Below are 22,217 nucleotides of genomic sequence, written 5' to 3'. Positions count from 1 at the left end.
TTTCATATTTTAATGTCCTTCTTCAATAATGAGAAACTTGGCTCACATTATCAGCATATTTACTTATCTACTAAATCCTACAATTCACAGAGAATTATTTCAGAATTGCTAATACCACTGCAAAAAATAAATATAATTAGAATACAACACTTGTGCATAATACATTGTTAATGTAGGCTCAGGGTACACAGGCAACTAATGTGTTCAAAAGATACCTGAGATATTCTACCTATTCATTTTTACTTATGTTGTTCACTTGAAAGAGGTTCATTTGCTAATTATATTCCAATCTGGATTATCCCCTTCATCCTAGTTTCTACTTTGAATATGTAAAATATTAAATAGTTCCAGAGGTAGAAAGTACAACAAAAAAGTATATCCAAGGGAGTGATATTCCTACCACTTCAAAGTCCTTCCATACATACTGTTCTCATCTATCCCTTGCAGCAAAACAATTTTATTAATTTCTGGCAAAACAATTTTATTAATTTCTGGTTTATTTTACTGATTCTTCTTTTAGCAAAAGTAAGCAGATAATGTGCATTTTCTTTTATACTGGAAATCACTTCATTATTTCATAATGACCATCTCATTGTTTTTTCAGTTACACAGTATTCTATTGAGTAGATGTACCATCGTTCATTCATCCAAACTCCCAAGTATGGACATTTATGCTTATAATTAAAAATAATATTGCAATGACCAATTTTGTGCAAATGGGAGAGTGTTTTCAGGGTAAATTTCCAAAAATAGGATTGCCATGTCAGAGGTAAATGCTAATGCAGTTGTTAGATAGTGCCACACTTCCCTCTGTGAAGGATGCACTCCTTCATGTTCCCACCAGCTATGTATGAGTGCCTGTTACCCTATGTTGTTGCCAAGAGTGACAGAAATTACAAAGCTGGTAACAATGTGTGAAGTGACATAGTAGTAATTCAAGAGTAGCTTTAATCTGAAATTCTTGTATTAGGAGAAAAACAGAATGTATTATCAAGCTTTGAAGACTGGCCTTGCATCATTCGGATGCTGAAAAGAATAGAACTCAATGGGCTCTACATGCTTTATCTCTGGGTGAGAAGTGAATTAGGAACACCAAAGTCCTCCATTTTTTACGCTGTTGTTGTTCATTTCTCCATTTCTTCTCTACCACTTTTCCCTTCCAACATGGTATTATACTTGATAATCTTTCCCAACTGTCTCTTATAAGGTAAAAACCAATCTGTGAAGGAACCAGTGGGGCCAGATGGAAGGGCACTGTAGCCCTGGACTTTTTATTATTATTATTTTTTATTATCAAATGTACATCACAGTGGTTCAACAATTCCCATCCCCTCCTATTTGGTAACCACTAGTCACTTCTCAGTGTCTATGAGTCTAATGATGTTTTGTTCCTTCTGTTTTGCTGTTTTTATACTCCACAAATAAGTGAAATCATATGGCATTGTAAACTTCCTCCACATGGCGTATTTCACTGAGCATAATACCCTCTAGATCCATCCATGCTGTTGCAAATGGCTGGATTTCTTCTTTTCATGGCTGAATTATATTCCATTGTGTATATGTACATCTTCTTTATCCATTCATCTACTGATGGGCACTTAGGTTGTTTCCATATCTTGACTACTGCAAACTGTACAGCAATAAACATATGGGTGCATGTATCTTTTGAGGATTTTGTTTTCTTTGGGTGAATTCCTAGGAGTGGAATTGCTGGGTCAAATGGTATTTCTATTTTCAGTTTTTTGAGGAACCTCCATATTGCCGTACACCACCAACAGTATAGCAGTATTCCCCTTTTTCCACATCCTTGCCAGCATTTGTTGTTCCTTATCTTTTGGATGTTGGCCATCCTAACTGGTGTAAAGTGATCTCTCACTGTGGTTTTAATTTATATTTCCCTGATGATTAGCAATGTGGAGCATCTTTTAATGTGCCTGTTGGCCATCTGAATTTCTTCTTTGGAGAACTGTCTGTTCAGGTCCTCTGCCCACTTTATAATCAGGTTATTTGCTTTTCGGGTGTTGAGGTGTATAGGCTCTTTATATATTTTAGATGTTAACCCCTTTATCAGGTGAGTTGTTTATGAATATATTCTCCCATACTGTAGGATGCCTTTTTGTTCTGCTAATGGTATCCTTTACTGTATAGAAGCTTTTTAGTTTCATATAGTCACACTTGTTCATTTTTTATTTTGTTTCCTTTGCCTGAGGAGATGTGTCCAGGAAAAAATTGCTCATGCTTATATTCAGGAGATTTTTGCCTATCTTTTCTTCTATGAGTTCTATGGTTTCATGACTTACATTCAGGTTTTTGATCCATTTTGAGTTTACTTTTGTGTATGGAGTTACACAATAATCCAGTTTCATTCTCTTACATGTATTTGTCCAGTTTTGCCAAGACTAGTTTTTGAAGAGGCTGTCATTTCCCCGCTGTGTATCTATGGCTCCTTTATTGTATACTAATTGGCCATAGATGTGTGGGTTTATATCTGGGCTATTTCATTGCATTGATCTATGGGTCTGTTCTTGTGCCAGTACCAAATTGTCTTGATTACTGTGGCTTTGTAGTAGAGCTTAAAATTGGGGAGCATAATCCCCACAGCTTTGTTCTTCCTTCTCAGTATTACTTTGGCTATTCAGTGTCTTTTGTGGTTCCACATGAATTTTAGCTTCTAGTTTGTTGGGAGAATGCTGTTGGTATTTTGATAAGGATTGCACTGAATCTATAGATTGCTTTAGGCAGGATGGCCATTTTGACAATATTAATTCTTCCTATCCATGATCATGGGATCAGAGTACAGGTCTTTCACCTCCTTGATTACGTTTATTTCTAGGTATTTTATTCTTTTTGATGCAATTGTAAATGGAGTTGTTTTCCTGATTTCCCTGCTAGTTCGTTGTTAGTATATAGGAATGCAACAGATTTATGTGCATTGATTTTGTATTCTGCAACTTTGCTGAATTCAGTTATTAGTTCTGGTAGTTTTTGATGGCTTCTTTAGGGTTCTCTATGTATGATGTCATGTCACCTGCAAATAGTGACAGTTTAACTTCTTCCTTAACAATTTGGCTGCTTATCTTATTGTGCCGTCTGGTTGCCATGGCTAGGACCCCCAGTACTATGTTGAATAAAAGTGGAGAAAGTTGGCATCCTTGTCTTTTTCCTGATCTTAGAGGAAAAGCTTTCAGCTTTCACTATTAAGTATGATGATGGCTGTGGGTTTGGTCTTTATATAAATATGACCTTTATTATGTTGAGGTACTTACCCTCTACACTCATTTTGTTGAGTTTTCATCATGAATGGATGTTGAATTTTGTCAAATGCTTTTCCAGCATCTATTGAGATGATCATGTGGTTTTTATCCTTTTTATTAAGGTGTATGATTTTGATGGATTTATGGATATTGTACCATTCTTGCATCCCTGGAATAAATCCCACTTTGTCATGATGGATGATCTTTTTGATGTATTTTTGAATTCGGTTTGCTAACATTTTGTTGATTGTTTTTGCATCTATGTTCATCAGGGATATTGGTCTGTAATTTTCTTTGTTTGTGGTGTCTTTGCCTGGTTTTGGTTTTAGAGTGATGCTGGCCTCATAGAATGAGTTTGGGAGTATTCCCTCCTCTTCTACTTTATGGAAAACTTTAATTAAGAAGGATAGCTATTAGGTCTTCACTAAATGTTTGATAAAATTCAGCAGGGAAGCCATCTGGTTCAGTAATTTTTTTTTTAGGTAGTTTTTTGATTACTGATTACATTTCATTGCTGGTATTTTGATCTGTTCAGATTTTCTGTTTCTTCCTGGGTCAGTCTAGGAAGGTTGTATTTTTCTACAAAGTTGTTCAGTTTATTGTCATATAATTTTTCATAGTATACTCTATAATTCTTTGTGTTTCTGTGGTATCCATTGTTATTATTTCTTAATTTCTGATTCTGTTTCTGTCTGTAGACTCTCTTGTTTCTGAAGTCTGGCTAGGGATTTATCTATTTTATTAATTTTTTGATAGAAACAGCCTGGTTTCATTGATTTTTTTCTATTGTTTTATTCTTCTCTATTTTATTTATTTCTGCTCCGATCATTATGTTCCTTCTCTTACTGATTCTGGGCCTCATTTGTTCTTTTATAGTTTCTTAAATTGTGATTTTAGACTGTTTATTTGGGATTGTTCTTGTATCTTGAGGTAAGCCTGTATTGATTGTTATGCACTTTCCTCTTAAAACTACCTTTGCTGAGTCCTACAGATTTTTGGGCTATTGTGTTTTTGTTCTGTCTCCATGTGTTGCTTCATTTATTTTAATTTGTTCATTGATCCCTTGATTATTTAGAAGCATGTTGCTTAGCCTCCATGTGTTTGAATGTCTGTTTCTTTGTGTAATTTATTTCTAGTTTCATACCATTGTCACCTAAGAAGTTGCTTGATACATTTTCAATCTTTTTGACTTTATTGAGGTTCTTCTTGTAGCCTAGTATATGATCTATTTTGTAGAATGTTCCATATACACTTGAGAAAAATGTTTATCCTGCTGCTCTTGGATGGAGTGTTCTGTAGATATCTGTTAAGTCCATTTGATTTAATGTTCAGTGCTTATGTTCTTACTTATTTTCTGTCTGGTTGATCTATTGATGTGAGTGTTGTGTTGAAGTATCCTAAAATAAATGTGTTGCAACCTATTTTCTCCATTAGTCCTGTTAGTATTTGTTTCGCATAATTAGGTGCTCCTATGTTGGGTGCATAGATATTTATAATGGTTATATCCTTTTGTTGAGGATTTTTTAAATCATTATGCAATGTCCTTGTCTCGTTACTTTCTTTGTTGTGAAATCAATTTTGTCTCATACAAGTACTGCAACTCCTGCTTTTTTCTCCCTATTATTTGCATAAAATATCTTTTCCATCTCTTCACTTTTGGTCTGTGTTATGTTTTTGGGTCTGAAATGAGTCTCCTATAGGCAGCATATAGGTGGGTCTTGTTTCATTATCCATTCTGCCCTTTTATGTCTTTTGATTGGTGCACTCGGTCCATTTACATTTAAGGTGATTATTGATATATACTTACTTAGTGTCATTTTATTGTTTCCTGGCTGTTTCTTGTTATCTCCTCTGTGTTCCTTTATTCCCTCTCTTATACTCTTCTCTTGTTATTGATGGTTTTCTTTAGTATTATTAATTTCTTTTTTATTTTTGTGTGTACTTATTGTAGGCTTTAGTTTTGTGGTTACCAATGGTTCAAGGATAGCTTCTTTACTACATAATAGTCTATCTTAAATTGCTGATTACTCTATTTTAAACACAATCTAAAGGTACTTTCTTCTACCCTTTTCTTCCTCCTCACTTTTTTGTATACGATGTTATAATCTGCACTTTTTATGTATCCCTTGATTGATTTTGTGTATAGTTCATTTTGCTTCTTTTAATTTCATATTTTTTTGGTAATTAGTTGCTCTACTATCTTTACTGTGGGTTTTTTTTTCACTAGTGAAAGCTATATAGTCTTAGGGTTATTTCCATCTACAGCAGTCCCATTAACATATCATTTAAGACTGGCTTAACTTTTATCTATCTGTAAATTGTTTAATACCTGCTTCAAATTTAAAATATAATCTTGACAGCAAGAGAGTTCTCATTTGGAGGTCCTTCTTTTTCAGTAAATTAAATATACCAGCTACTCCCTTCTGGCCTGTAGAGTTTCTGCTGATAGCCTGCTGGGATTTCCTTAATAAGTAATCTTTTTTCTCTCTCTAGTTGCTTTCAAAACACTCTCATCATTGATCTTTGCCATTCCAATTATTACATGTCTTGGTGTTGTCTTGTTTGGGTTCCTTTTGTTAGGGGATCTCTGTGCTTCCATGCCCTGACTGTCTATTTTCTTCCCCAGACTGGGGAATTTTTCAATAATTATTTCCTTGAAGAGATTTTTCTATTCTTTTGTCTTTCTCTTCTCCTTCTCATACCTATTATGCACTATTGTTTCGTTTGAATTGGTCAAATAGCACACTTATTATTCTTTCATTCCTAGAGATCTTTCTTTCTGTTCTTCAGCTTTTTTTCCTGTTCTCTAATTTCTATTTCATTTACTGTCTACTCTACATGATCTACTAATCTACTTTTAAATCCTTGTACTGTGGTATGTTTCATTTGAGATACTGTTTACTTCAGCTCTGAGTGACTCTTTTTCAAATCTTCTATCTCTTTGTTGAAGTTACCCCTGAAATCTTTAATTCTTTTCTGTAAATCTGTGAGCATCTTTAGGAATCTCACTTTGAAATTGTTATCAAGAAGACTGGTGATCTGTTTCACTTACCCCTCTTTCTGGGGTTCTGTCTTGTAGTTTTGTTTGAATTAAATTCCTTTGCCTGCTCATTCTGTCAGGTATTCTGTGTTTCTTCCTTTGTATTGATGTCTCTGCTATGCTTTCTGGTCTAAAGAGTCAGAGCTTTATGAAGAACATGTGCTATGGTGCCCAGAAGCTCAAGATTCTTTTCCTCTCTAATGCCTGGTTCTACTTTGTGGGAGCCCCAGCTGCTGGCATGCCATGGCCAAGGCCACCTTTCTGTCTGGCATCTGTAGTGGTCTCAGTCTGGGCAGGAAGTTTGCTTGAGCTGTTGTTGCTTTTGTGATCAGCTCAGGTGTCTCTTGAGTTCTGTGGGGAGGGCCATCCTCTGCCTGGACCGTAGCAATGGTGGGGGCTGCAGGGTTAATAGGGTGGTTGGACCAATGTGCCTCAGCTGGATGCACAGCACCAGCTTTGGACACCTGCTGGGAGGTCAGAGCTCTTGGGACTGGCTCCTCCAGGCACCTCTCCAGTTGGGCCAAAATGGAGCCAAGCAAGCTGGGAGAGTCTCCATCTGCCTGCTAGGCAGCAAAGTCTGATACTACCACTGGACCAAGTGCGTTGGTTCCCAGAACCTGCAGGGAGGTGCCTCAGGGCTATGTTGCCAGCAAGGGGGATGGAATGTCTGAAGTTCCCAAGAGTTCCCTATCTATTGAAAAGTTCCCTATCTATTGGGCTGAGGAAGGGCTGGGGATGTATCCTCCACCTGCTCCTTCTGAGGGGAAAGTTCCATCCAACCCTCGTCACCTCTGATACCTCTCCACTGCTGACAAGTCTTTCAAACTGACTGCAGGCTCGTGAGCAGATCTCCAGGGCCAGGTGTGGAGCACTCCTGGGCTCGTATCCACTCTCTGCCCTGCTCCTCTTTCTCCTGCCTGTAGGCTGGGGTAGAGGGGGGGCTTGGGTCCCACTCTAATTTAGGCTTTTCTGCCTTACCCTTTTCTTTGTGGGCCTCTTTTCTTCCTCAGGTGCGAGGAGTCTGTTCTGTAGTCTTCAGGTCTAGTTCCATTTGCTATGTTTTTGGGGGGAGGTTCCCATCTTGCCTTCTTATTCCCCCATCTTTAATCCTTTCTCCGACTAGCCCAGACTTCTTGCAGCTGACTTTAGAGAACCAGACGGAAGATAGAGCTGAGAGAAAGCAGGTGGGAAAGTACTAAGAATACAGGCTGTAAGTATGTGGGGTGTCACAAGTGAACAAGCCTGGCTCTGTACAGTGAGTGTGGACAGGACCCATAAAGGTGTAACAAGTACTACACCCCACCTGGAATCAGATTAAAATTATGTAACTTGACTCCAGGGACAGACTAAAGCAGTATATGTGCAGAAGCTGAATATTTAGCATTAGAAAGAGCATGACTTAAGTTATACTTACACCAGTTGAAATAGCTCCAGGTCTCCTGTGGGTTTTTGTTTGACCATGAGTTGCTGGCTGGCCTTTAAATCCCCATCTTTTCATGACACCTTGAAAACCTTTACCAATACTGAAGAAGATAAACATTAGAATTTACATAATGAAAAGAGTACAAAATATTCCCAATTGTATACTTTCTTGAAAGTACCTTAGATTTTCACCAAAGCTCCCTATCTAAATAACTAGCAAAGGCTATGAAAGCAGAGGTACAGATGAACAGTCCTTTATCTCTGTCCTGGTTTGCAGTCTTTCGTGGAGTCTCATTCCATATAAGATGACTAATTCAAGACTGTGAGACAAACAACAAGCTAAGCAAAGGGAACACTACCTGAGCAAAGAGTTCTATTAAAATCTTATGAAACAACATAGTAAAAATGGTAAATTTCCAGAAGATCCAAAGTGTTGTTAAGTCATAAGCTATGTGGCAGGCATCTATGAAGACCCCCATCTCCTGGTACTCATGCCCTTGTGTCATCACCAACTTGAAATCTGGGTGGACCTAGCAATTCACTTCTAAGGAATAAACTATGGCAAAAGTGAGGAGATATGATCCCTAACATTATGGTACAGGGAGACTGTGGCTTCCATCCTGGCACTCTCTTGCTTGCTAGGCCCCAAAGGAAGCCAACTGCAACACTGTAAGCTAGCCTACAGAGTCATGGCAAGGATATTTCCAGTGAACAACTGGAACTGAGGCTTGCCAATGGCTATGTCAGTGAGCTCAGAAGCAATTCTCTCCAAGTTGAAACCTGAGATGAGTGCAGCATTGTGGGACCCTGCACCATGGACTCAGCTAAGCTGTACTGGAATTCCTGACCACAGGAACTGTGAGGTAAAAAGTATTTGTTTTAAGATGTTATGTTTTTGGGTAATGTGTTAGGCACACTAAATAAAATAATTATAGTGACCTAAATGCTGAACAAGTTTTACTTTGAGAAGATACCAGATGGATCTTGGTCTCAGATTTGAAGAGGAAGCTAATAGAGAGAAATAAAATCAGGGACTAACAATTTCATAAAAATCTTAATATTTCAATTTGTAAATGTTTTAAAACTATTATTTTCAAATTCTGCTAACTATAGAAACATTTGTTGATGCAGGTAGAAAGCAAACAGTGCCAAGGTTCACACATTATTGAAGTTTATCTCTGTCAAATACATCAGTAAAATGGTAACAGTGAAGGAGCTGGAATGAACTGTAAGACCATACCAGACATATTTTGACAGACTCTTTAAAATGAATGATTTTTTCATCTTTTATTAGATCATATGCCAAAATATTTTTAATGTCATGTTCCCCAACCCTAACACAGCTACTTTAAGTGGAAGGTATACAGTTTAGGCCATTTGCAAAAAGGACCAAAAGAACAAGATTATGAAAACCATGTTATCTCTACAAGGACGTTGCCATGCATTTAACAAAGAATTACTGAAGAGTAATGGATAAATGTAAACCCATATTAAGTAATACAGTTTGTTTAGATAAATCAAGAATTCAACATCAAAACACTATGATCTATGTGTAGAACCTAACAGATGTATATTTTCAAATCACAGGTCAAAGGTTATTTCTATAAAAATAATTTAAACATAGCTTACACCACTTTGTTCACATTTATCAACTGAACACATCATATATGGAGTAATTCCTTTTTTTGCCTAAAAAAGTCAAATGTTTATTCCAGATCAAAGAGCTAAAACAGTAATTTAACATATAGTAAGAAAAAGCCACTATAAATTTTGCAAGGATATTAACATCTAAGAGAAACTCAATCAAATATTTCCCTGAAATTTTGCTTCAGAAACTTAAGTATTTCCACGTTTAGAACACACTGAAAAAGAAAAGCCTGGCTATTTAGAAATAAAAAGAACAACTAAATAATCATTTGAAAGTATGATATTGTTTAACTAACACATAAAAGGAAAAAGGGGAGTGGGTTGGCAACACTAATCTAAAATGAACATGTTTTAAAAACACCACATTTCAACACTAGTAGTTCTTGTTAAAAGTTTTCTGGTACCTTCAAAGTTCTCAAACTGATTCATCCTCTTACTTAAAAATAGAGAGCAAGTGCATGCACCAATAAAATACATGCCAGGTACATTACAGAAAATAATTTAGCTCATTTTTAAGAGTAAATGATTAGAAGATGAAAGTAGTTTCATGGAAGTGCTAATTATCTGTTGGTTAATTACCGACTGTTTTGCAATCTAGCTCTAGAATACTTTATGTTGTTATGCAATGTACAATGGGAACCTCTTCAATAATACCCTTTAAACAAAAGGATAAACACAAATGACGTGACAAATTATTGGCTTAATTCAGATGAAAGGGAATAGAGTGCACCTGGTGGCCCATGGGTGGTATAGGTGTCTATTCTATCACTTTTCTCAGCTGTCACCCAACACAAGACTACAAAATAAAACAAAGCAAGAAATGCGCTGATCTATACTTAGCATAGTACCAGCCACATTTCAAATATAAGGTTTTCACAAGTCACATAAAATAAAAGCTTTTTACTAAAAATGATACACAACACATAACACACATGCTTGGTCTTCTGTACCCCTTTACTGCTGCAATTTTTAGGTAACAGAAAAAAAATCAAATAAAGGGAAATTCAAATTCAGAAACAATACAATGTACTAGAACTAATAACTGAATTCAGCAAAGTTGCAGGATACAAAATTAATACACAGAAACCCATGGCATTCGTATATACTGATGAACTAGCAGAAAGAGAAATCAGGAAAAAAACTCCATTTATAATCACATAAAGAATAATAAAATACCTAGGAATAAACCTAACGAAGGACATGAAAGACCTATACCCTATAGGAAGAATTAATATTGTCAAAATTGCTATCTTGCCTAAAGCAATATACAGATTCATTGCAATCCCTATCAAAATACCAGTGGCATTCTTCAACCAACTAGAATAAATAGTTCTAAAATTCATATGGAACAAAAAAAAGACCCCGAATAGCCAAAGCAATCCTCAGAAGGAAGAATAAAGCAGGGGGGATCTCACTTCCCAACTTCAAGCTCTACTACAAAGCCACAGTAATCAAGACAATTTGGTACTGGCACAAGAACAGACCCATAGATTAGTGGAAAAGAAAAGAGAGCCCAGATAAACGAGAGCCAATTAATATACGATAAAGGAGCCAAGGATACACAATGGGGAAATGAAAGCCTCTTCAACAACTGGTGTTGGCAAAACTGGACAGCTACATGTCAGAGAATGAAACTGGATTATTGTCTAACTCCATATATAAAAGTAAACTCAAAATGGATAAAAAACCTGAATGGAAGTCATGAAACCATAAAACTCATAGAAGAAAACACAGGCAAAATCTCCTGAATATAAACATGATCAACTTTTACTGAACACATCTCCTCAGGCAAGGGAAACAAAAACAAAAATGAACACATGGAACTATATCAAACTAAAAAGCTTCTGTACAGAAAAGGACACAATCAGCAGAACAGAAAGTCATCCTACAGTATGGGAGAATATATTCATAAATGACATATCAGACAAGGGGTTAACATCCAAAAAATATATAAAGAATTCACAAGCCTCAACAACCAAAAAGCAAATAACCCAATTATAAAATAGGTGGAGGATCTGAACAGACACTTCTCCAAAGAAGAAATTCAGATGGTCAAGAGGCACATGAAAAGATGCTCCACATCACTAATTGTCAGGGAAATACAAATTAAAACCACAATGAGATATTACCTCACACCAGTTAGGATGGCCAACATCCAAAAGATAAGGAACAACAAATACTGGTGAGGATGCAGAGAAAGGGGAACCCTCCTACACTGCTGATGGGACTGTAAATTAGATAAACCATTGTGCAAAGCAATAGGGAGATTTCTCAGAAAACTAAAAATAGAAATATCATTTGACCCAGGAATTCCACTCCTAGGAATTTATCCAAAGAATACAAGATCCCAGATTCAAAAAGACATATGCACCCCTATGTTTATTGCTACACTGTTTGCAATAGCCAAAATATAAAAGCAACCTAAGTGTCCATCAGTAGATGAATGGATAAAGTAGATGTGGTACACATACACAGAATATTATTCAGCCATAAGAAGAAAACAAATCCTATCATTTGCAACAATATGGATGGAGCTAGAGGGTATTATGCTCAGTGAAATAAGCCAGGCAGAGAAAGACAAGTACCAAATGATTTCACTAACTTGTGGAGTATAACAATGAAGTAAAACTGAGGGAACAAAACGGCAGCAGACTCACAGTCTCCAAGAACGGACTAGCGGTTACCAAAAGGAAGGGGTAGGGGAGGCGTGGGAAAGGAGGAAGAAGGGGATTAAGGGGCATTATGATTAGTACACATAATGTAGGGGGTGGTCATGGGGAAGGCAGTGCGGCACAGAGAAGACAAATAGTGACTCTATGTCATACCATGCTGATGGACAGTGACTGCAATAGGTAGGGGTGGGGAACTTGATAATATGGGTGAATGTAGTAACCACAATGTTGCTTGTGTGAGACCTCAATAAAACTGTATATCAATGATACCTTTATTAGAAAAAAAAGAAAGAAAGAACACAATGTTATTAGTTCCAAATTTAGTGAGACATCTGAAAGTTAAGAAAATTTAGAGCATTTATACTTGTTGAACCAAAAAATTCATCAAAAAACTCAGGGATACAATTTAAATTTAAGAGACTATTGCCCTTGTTTCTCAGTCCATTTTTTCCCACAGTATACTTTACATTCATGGAGTGCAGAGATTGTGTTTTAACCTTATGCCTAACATACAGAAGTTGGAATACTTCTGTTACTGGTTGTAGCTGTGTCTTAGGAAGAAAGATAAGTAGTTTCCTTAATTTTTTCCTATAGTTTCCAAATTTGTACAATGGGCATGCCCTTTAAAAAAGTTTAAGATGATATTAAGAAAAGGGGAGGAGGGGCTTAAAGGTATGACTGAGGATCATCATCATAATTTAGTGTTTCCCATTGCATTCTATAAATCTTCAGAGGTTATTAGTATGTGAATTTCATTCCCTTGCCATACTATGACAAATACCTAGTGGTCTACTAGCAGACACACAGGGTTTAATACAAATCCATTGTGCTTTCCCCTCCTTTGTGGGAAACTTCCTTTGACTGCATAATTCTAGGTACACTTGTATAGGGGGATAAAACAAATGTTCATGAAGCGAGGAACAATCTCGAGTCCGTCCATTCGGAGTCCTCTGAGGACTTCCTCCATTCTCATCTTTGCATCTTGCCCTCCACACTGGCTTCTGTTGCCTTTCCTCTTTTTCCTCCTTGAGGAGTAAATGGCTTCTCCCTCTCTCCTCTCTTCTGCAATCCATCTTTCTCTCTAGTTATTCTCTGGAACTCACTCTGAGGTTAACCCATTAATTCCCAAATCCAAAAGCCCTTTACTAGAATAACTTACTATGGAAGTTTTAAAACATTCAAAAGCAGACAGACCAGTACCAATGAATTCCGATGTATCCACCACCCAGATCAAACAATTACCAACTCAAGGCCTATTGTGTTTCATCTACTCCCAAAATAACAATAATCCAATGGATTATTTTGAAAAAATTTCAGATATCATATTTCCTCCATAAATATTTCCATATGGATCTCTAATGGATAATGATCTTTCTAAAGAATATCACAATATCATTATCACAATCCAAAAAAGTTAGTAATTCCTTATTCAGTCAGTGTTCAAATCTCTATGGCCTCTTTTAAAATAGAAAAAGTTGTCCTCTGTCCGTCCTTATAACACTCCCCCACCCCCTACCCCCAATCACTGTTTTCTACTTTCCTGCTTCCCTAATGCCCTTTGAGAAGTTCCTTTCCTCTTGCTGCTGCACAAAGAGATGGTCTTAGTCCTTAGAGTACTGCCTGGGATCCTCTCTTCACTATGGTTTAAACCAGGGTTGGCAAACTGGCATGCACTGGCCACTTATTATTAGTAAATAGTTTTACTGGAACACAGCCATGCACATTTACTAATTGCCTATGGCTCCTTTAGAACTATAACGGCAATGCGGTGCAGCTGCAACAGAGGTCATGACACTCATAAACCTACAATAGTTAATCTTTGGCCCTTTGAGAAGAAGTCTGCTGACCACCAAAGCTATTACTAATAAGCTGAAGTTCCACAAATCTAGCCCTGCTGCAGGCATTCTGCTAGCATTCCATTCCATACAGGTACTGGCCACACCCAGCCCAAAGTACCTGGCCACTCAATTACAATGTTTCAGGAACAGACACTGAACAGCTCCCTCTCAAACCACCCTCCTTCATGCCCAAGATAACCTTATCACACAAGCTGCCCTGTGCTTTAGAAAACAAAACAGCAATAGCAGCAAAAACAAGCAAACCCACTAACCACAATCTTAAATGGTCCCCAGTAACTCCTTTAGCTTGGGGCACATAAGGTCTTTTACAACTGGGTCCAGCCTATGTTTCATACCCTGCCCATCTCAAATCCTAGTCAGGGCAGATCACTCTGTGACTGCCTAAATATGCTGCTCTCTTGCATGGCTCTGCCCACTGCCCTCTCCTCACACCCTTCACACTGTCTCTATTGCTGTGAGAAGGACTGAATACGGCATCAGTGTATTGCATCAGCTGCAAAATAAACAATTTGTTCATTAAAAAGTCAAAATCCACATTGTAAGTAGAGGTTTTTCAATCAGAACCATTTCCAAATTAAGCTTCAATTGTCTCTCTTTAGTTGATTTATGCTCTAAAAAGTTTAAGTACCTTGTACATAACCTCTCAGAAAACCAGTAACTGAGTACTAAATGGAAGAGGGGACTCTTCACTTCCCTAAGAATGCTCCCAGATCAGGCTATATTTTAATATTTAATAAATAAAGTAGAAGGTAAGGGTGGGAAGGTGAAGAAATCACTGGTTTAAAACCCAGCTTCTCTATGGTTAAACATTACATAGGACTACAAGGATGGGACTCCGATGAGTTCCTAGTCAGGTCAAGACTGGGCTGCTTCTTTATAAAACTCAGCCACCAAGAACAGATTAGAGTAAAATGAGATCTTTACCTGTGAAAAAATGCTACTGCATATAAACACATAAGGTCCAAATCAACAATCAAAAGAATTTCCTGTAGGATATCTTAACACTTCTTTGCTGTTTTAAGATTTAAACTACCCAAAAGCTTTTATTTAAAAAAATTCCAGTAAACAAAAAAGGAAAAAAATAAATTCTATGTACTTAAAGGCCCTGTTAGCCAAATCCCTATGTCCAACATGACCAACTTTTAATTCAAGATGAACTAATATGGCACAAACATGTTAATCTTTAAATATAGTTCTCCACATTTCACAAACTCACCCACATGTTATCTACCTACTTTCACTTCCCCACATTTCAAGAGCAAAGCATCTCCACTACAGACTATCCCTGTAAACTTTGGGAGTCAATTTTACCCAATTCAGTGCTGCCTGACCCTAGCTGATCAGTGATGTACAGCTCCTGAACCCACAATGTGCCATGGTGGAATTTTCCAGTTGTCCTATGTTCTATCACATTTAGTTAAAAGCTGCTGTGGAATATCTGTATAGCTGTTACTTGTTAGGATGAGTTTGCAACAGCATGACGAGAAATGCAGGTATTCTGTTTCTGTCCAAAAGCCAGAAACCTCGCATCAACATCAGGAAACATTTTTATCAAAAAGTGACTGTTCAGAGTGCACTGCTCAGAGTTTTCTGAGATCACATCTAACTCATTCAACAGTACAAAGAGACAAATGCCAGAGATTCAAATACTCTTATAAAAGGGAGCACTTCCTGGCTGTCGTAAGTAAACCCAGAAGCCCTCATTTGCCATTTTGAGTTCAGTCTGTCTTTCTCAAAAAAGAAAATTCAAATAACCAATTTTGCAATATCATGAAAGGACATAAGTTTTCTGAAGGTCTTCGGCCATATCATTTTCTTCAATAGATCGAAGACCATATTGCCATGTGTTGTGAATCTATGGTTACGTATCACTTCTTCATTAATATAGATAAAAGCTAGGCCACCTGGAAAACTGAGGAATTATTTTTTGGAAACATATTTTTAGATCAAAAGGAACCTTAGAAACTACTTAGTCCCATATGTTGAAGTCCCCTTATGTTAAAGACAATAAAATCCATATTTAGAGAAGGTTAAGCTGCCTGCCCAAGTACAAATCCCTAGTAAACAGCAGCATCTGGCCATACTTTAAACCCAGGTCATATCACCTGTTGAGAAAAGGATCAGAGCAAAAATATAAAAATATCCACTAAATCAGAGAGGCTTGAAGCTATTTCAAGGGCATCCTTATTACTCTATAAATTCTAGATGTAATAGGTAGTACATAACCTTAAATTTACCTAGAGTGCATTGTAAAGCTCCTTTACTATACAAAAGACAGTCTAAAGTAAGAAGCCAATAATTTGATGCATTAGAAAATACCACAACTGGATTCCTAATGACAATGATTTTTATTCATTTAAAAAGATTGCCTCCTGAAGGAAACATTTTAATTCTGTAAGAAATTAAAAAGCAGTCATATCAACAATACTTCTGAGCATTTATGTGTCAGGCCTTGAGTTCTCCATGTATTATCTCATTCAATCTTTAAAACATGGCTATGGGGTAGGTGATATAATTATTCTCATGTTAAACACGAGGCAACAGAGAGGTTAAGGAAGCACTCTAGATCACAGAGCTACTAAAAAGCAGAGCCTACGCTTTTAGCCATTCCCTAGATCGTCTCTGATTAAGCCTTAATTTTGCTGATTTTGAGTTAAAGAAAATGCTTCTTTGCAGTTAGTCAGGCAAAGATGCTTACTATAAAAAATTTTTTAAAGCAACAACAAAAAATCCTAAAACACCACCCTCCAAACTCTAGCCTTGATCTTGAAACAGACATTTACTTTGATTGACTGAAGAGGGATTTTTTTAAATAGATAATTTCCCTCTATAGTTTAACCACTCATTTTAATATTGTTTCACTAATATGCTTAAAATTTTACCACTTTGAATAGCTAGTAAAAACAGTAATTTATTAAGGTTAAATACAACTGAAAATGTACAGGGCTGGACGCAGTCCTGATGGCAGCTCATACCTTGTTCTTCCCTCCCAGTTCACAGCAAATGCTCTCTGGTCAGAGGAATGAGCAGCAGGGAGGCAGCCTTCTGATGGCATGTGACACCCTTCTCTGAAAAGTGGGCAGGACTGGGCATAGCGCCCAAAGAGGCTTTGCTCTTTTAAGAATCTACGTGACTTTGTAATCACCCTATAACTTTGATGGGCAACAATAGTTCTGCACACATTTTGACCTTTTAATGTAAGAACCCAAACCAATTGAATCTCAAGAGACTGTGCAAAGGTGGCCTCTCAGTCACCTAGCCAGCCCCTTCCTCCTTCTCATTTTACTACCAGGGATGACATTGTCAAGGTAAGCACCTATTTTTCTATTTTGAAACCCAAGGTTAATGAGAATTTAAAGAACATTGATGACTTTAAAGTAATAAGATTATGCCTGAAACCACAAGGGTCATTGTAATTAGCCTAGGCTTGTAGCCAAGATGTTTAGATTCTTCTATTAGTCCTAAAGAAAAAAATCTTTTAAGGAGCAGAACATACTATTTTCTGACTTCATTCCTGGCTTCAAAATTTAAATAAATGAATAAATAATTTCCAGAAAAAACAGAAGAAAGATCACTTCAGGTATGCCACTGCCATGAACTCAAAGCTCAGTAAGACTCCTGGAGGACGGTGACCACATGGCCACAGTTATGGGTGCATTGCCACCATCTGTGTCCTTCAAGTCCTCTGAGACAGAGATCGAACATTTCTCCCTAAAAAGTGCAGAACACAATTTTACAGTTTCTTATTTATTCTGTTTCATCCTTTTCTGATTTCTTTCCTTAAAAACAAAACCAAAAACTATAAATTATAATCGCCACCACTAGGATTTAATGGAGAACAATGGGCTAGCCATCCTATGTTGAAGACAGAACCAACAGTCATCCCTCCTCTTACCCACTATTTATACATTACCTGGAGCTGTCTCCTCCTCAAAACAGAAAGAGAAAATGTTAGACCCGCACCACCATCTATAGAAGTTACGATGGAATATAATCGCCATTACAGGACAAGGATATAAACTTTAAAAGGGTGCTAAGGTAGGGTATGGGAAACACATCATTACACATGCTAGTCCTAAATTTTTATTTAAAATAAATTACATAAAACTGCCATATTTTAAGCAAGATTTATTATCTGAACATACAATGAACCTGTAGAAAATTATTCTGCTAGAATGGTTTTATATATTAGATGTAAAAATCTTTCCCATACAACCTAAACTGAGTTTGTATTACCAGACCCTTTAGATGAAAAACCTATTTCTATTATAGAAGTAGAAACTATAAGGAAATCTGGTGAATATATATTCACCTCACAGTCCAAAGTGACACTGGTAAATTTACTTACTTATATAGAGAATTATACCCCAGTTCAGTGCAGGTAAGCACAATGTAACTTTCAATGCAAACAGATTTCCCAATGCAATTATTAGAAGAGGAACATCTAAAAATCTGACAGAAGTCTTCAAGAGAATGCTACTGTTCGTCACCGGTTTCCTTTGAAAAAACTCTCCAGACAATTTCATTCTTGAAGTAGACAGATTCTATTAATACCATATTTTCTTTAATTAGTGTATTTTTATGTAAAAATTTCTTATTTAGTTAGTTACTTCTAAAGTATGTTTAATCACTCAATTAAAATTGAAGTTATGTTTAAAAAAACTCAAAATACTCAAAATATAAGTATAGATTTAATACAATTAAACATAATTATTACAACATGAGAAAAATGAAAAATTTCACTTAAAGATTAATTTGAGACTTTTTTCTAATAGAAAGGAGATAATGAAGCCAGTTAGTAAGGAGACCAGTGTGTGTGTGCGTGTGTGTGTGGTGGCGAGAGTGAGTTCCTACAGTCTGTGTTTAACAAGCCCTCCTGGACATTCTGAAGCCCACTTAAGCATGAGAACCACTGCTCCTGTAAATTCATGTCCTTCATCATCTGACCAACTATGTCACTGTACAATTTTTTATAACAGGATTAATAATCAAGAAGATGGAGCCCAGAACTTTCAGTATTTTAATACAGGGGCTGGAAATGGAGTACAAGGTAGTGAATCTCTGGCTGTAAGTGAGCCACAGTAAGAGGACTCAGCCTAATTCCAAAAAGCTGATGGTCCCATTTATAGTCAACAAGAACATTTTCACTGGCTGTTAAGTTCCAAATATAGGGAACTGTCTAAAAATGAAAAGCAACTGGGAAAGGACAGAGAATATAAAAAGGAAAAAGTATGCAAATGCATGTGTGCATGCACACATGGATGTGTGTGCACCCCCCACACCCACCACAGGGAAGCCAGCGGCAAAGAGAAGCAGCAGAAGCAGCCAGGGCTGCACGCAGCTGGAGCCCCAGTGCTGCCCAAGGAATTCAGAAGCACTCCACAAGAGGACAGAGTCCTACACATTTACAAACACTTTCAGGCATCCTGAGGCCTCAATAACATGCCAGTTACAAGACCTATACTTATCAGAAACATTTAGTGAAAGGTCAAATAAAGCCCACTTCATTCTGATCTCAGATAATACCATGTAAAGATATACACACCTGAGCACAGGGCATTTGTGTGGGGTAACTCCACCCCCAATGGCTATGCAGTGAAAGTCAAACAGGACACTCTATGGCAGCCCACACCAGAGTAAGATCTTCTCAAGTGAAGACCCCCCTTCTCCAGAGCTGAATGTCAGCTACTTTAAATCCCAGGGCCAGTTATTCTCCCAGCTCTTACCAGCCATCTAGCCCTGAGGTTGACACATGGCTTTACACAATCTTGCTTTCCAGGTACACAATCTTAAAATACAAAACCAAACCAAAACACTTCCCCTTTCACTTTACACTCAGAAAATAAATGCTGCAGCTTTAAAAATAACTTTTAAGAAGCCAAAAAAACCCAATGGGAGCATATGAAATGAAAGCCTGTTCAGCACATTAGAAGCTAGGCTCTAACCCAAGCTAAACACAATTCCCTCCACAAGGCATCTGCTAGGAAAGGCCTGATTTTGCAGGGCTTCTCAGACTAGCTCATATATCCTGTAAACTATGTAACCAAATTCACACACTATTAACTGTGTAAATTAACAGGATTATTGTGGGGTATTTTATTATATATAAAAATGAATACAGAAATTAGGAAAGTTAAACCATCTGATTCACAGCACACATATGTTCCCAATTAACCAAACCAAAGCTTTACAGTTCTGATATTTTGAGTTCTTCACAAGGGAAGGCAGAACAAAGTCACCAAGAAACCAGTGATTTCAGAGGCCCCAGTAAGTAGGAATGAGACTGCAAGAATCAGGAAGCAGGGGAAAAAAAGGAGAAGGGTTGTGATTACTCTGAAAAAAGGGCCCACTCTACTGCCAATCTATCCCACATCGTTTCTCAAAACAGCTCATCAAAGGTAAAGGCACCTAGCAGCTGCCTGCAATAGCCCATATTTGCAAGGAGGCAATACTAGTGTGGGAATGCAGACATGCCTAGCTGACTGTGCTAAGGAACCTAATGCTGGCACTCGTCCCACTGCCTCGGGTAAAAGCTGCTATGGCTCAGTCCCTGTGGTCATATGATTATCCCAGAGCAGCCAAGGACTAGTGGTCATTTCTAAACGGCTCCAGTCAGAATAACAAAGGCTGCAGACCTAGTCATTTAACAAAAAGGAGACAACTGAGGCACATAATGCAGTGAAATTATCATCTGTGTTGATAAAACAAACAATAGGAATGGACAAGGGTTGACATTTGGAGTTTAGTCTAGGTCAGGTGGATTCTGAAAACCTAAACTGAACAATTTATACATAACATACATAAGGGTTTTGTTACTTCTTTCAGAGTGAGGCAACCTTAACCATTTTGAAAAACCACTTCTATAAGATCTAAATGCTTCCTGTAGATCATCTAGCCAGGGCTGAACTTACCTTAAGCCATCTGATTGTGGTAAGATATGAAAAAACTAATTACCAAAAATACCAATGCCTAGTTTAAATATGATTCCAAGCCAGCATTTCTATTAGAGTGCCAATTAAGTGTTGACTTTGCCAAATTAAACCTTCTTTAGGTATAAAAAAAGTTTGCTTTTATGGAAGAAGTCTCACTTATCTGGTACTAAGAGAAAATCCATGCTCTGAAAGAGGCCTAAAGTGTAGCCCCATTTCTTCTTCCAGCTTCTGATACTCTTTTTTAACAGTTACAAAAATCTTTTATAGTTACCTTAGGGGAACCTGAAGCATAATAATCACTATTACAAATAGTATTAAATGTTTCTAATTTAACTGTAGCCTAGATTGGAAAGAACCCCAATTACTAGACTAGAAAATCTCAAGACAACTCCACAACATTGCTCATGTTTACTTTACCATCAAAATGTATGTGGCCTTTGGTCATCAAAATAGGAGTGGGCCCAGCCTACAAAGAACCCTAGTAATGTGACTTTTAGTCCCATTTCAAGAAACATATATCTCAGTTTAAGAGCTGTAACCTGATGTGAACTTCTCACATACAAATGATACAGTGCAATTTAAAAACCAGTAGTCATTAATATTAAAGATTAATATTATGAATGAGAACAGGATGATTATTACGTAGGGTCACTGCTTTCAAGACCAGGAGACATAGTTGATCTACTCGATACACAAGCACAGAAAACACAGACAGACAAAATGAAGAGGCAGAGGAATATGTTCAAATGAAAGAAAAAGATAAAATGCCAGATAAAGAGCTAAATGAAATGGAGATAAGCAGTCTGTTTGATAAAGAATTCTAAGTTATGGTCATAAAGATACTGGATTGGAGAGGACAGGACGAACTCAGGCAGAACATCAACAAAGAGATGGAAAATATAAAAAAAAAAAGAACCAGAGTTGAAGTATACAATAATTTAATGAAAAATACACTAGAGGGATTCAACAGTAGACTAGAGAATGTAAAAGAATGGATCAGTGACCTAAAAGATAGGTTAAAGGCAAGTAATCAAACTAAACAGAAAAGAGAAAAAATAATTTTAAGAAGTAAGGAAAGATTAGGAGATCTCTGAGACAACCTCAAGTGAAACATTTTCATAATAGGGGTCCCAGAAGGAGAAGAGAGAAAGAAAGGGGCAGAAAACTTACAGCTGAAAACTTCCCCAACATGGGGAAGGAAGTGAAACATTCACATGCAGGAAGCAGAGAGTCCCAAACAAGAAGAATCCAAGGAGGTCCACACCAAGACACCTAGTAATTAAAATGGCAAAGAATAAATATAAAAAGAGACCCTGAAAAGCAGCAAGAGAAAAGCAAACAGTTATATACAAGGGAAACTTCAAAAGGCTATGAGCTGATTGTTCACCAGA

At 37.1% G+C, this 22,217-nt stretch overlaps 1 protein-coding gene across 1 annotated transcript in view; it reads right to left on the bottom strand.

Moving 5' to 3' along the window:
- Positions 1-22,217, bottom strand: part of MRPL3 (mitochondrial ribosomal protein L3) — a 69,891-nt gene that overhangs the window by 10,108 nt on the left and 37,566 nt on the right. The window contains exon 7 of the mRNA XM_036992138.2: positions 7,709-7,817. Within this exon, the coding sequence (XP_036848033.1) occupies positions 7,709-7,817 (109 nt within the window). The remainder of the gene's footprint in view (positions 1-7,708; positions 7,818-22,217) is intronic.

Source organism: Manis javanica, chromosome 15 (assembly GCF_040802235.1).
Source record: "Manis javanica isolate MJ-LG chromosome 15, MJ_LKY, whole genome shotgun sequence".
Classification (NCBI taxonomy): Eukaryota; Metazoa; Chordata; class Mammalia; order Pholidota; family Manidae; genus Manis; species Manis javanica.
The sequence above is the reverse complement of the archived record's forward strand: the minus strand, read 5'-3'. Positions and strand labels throughout refer to the sequence as shown.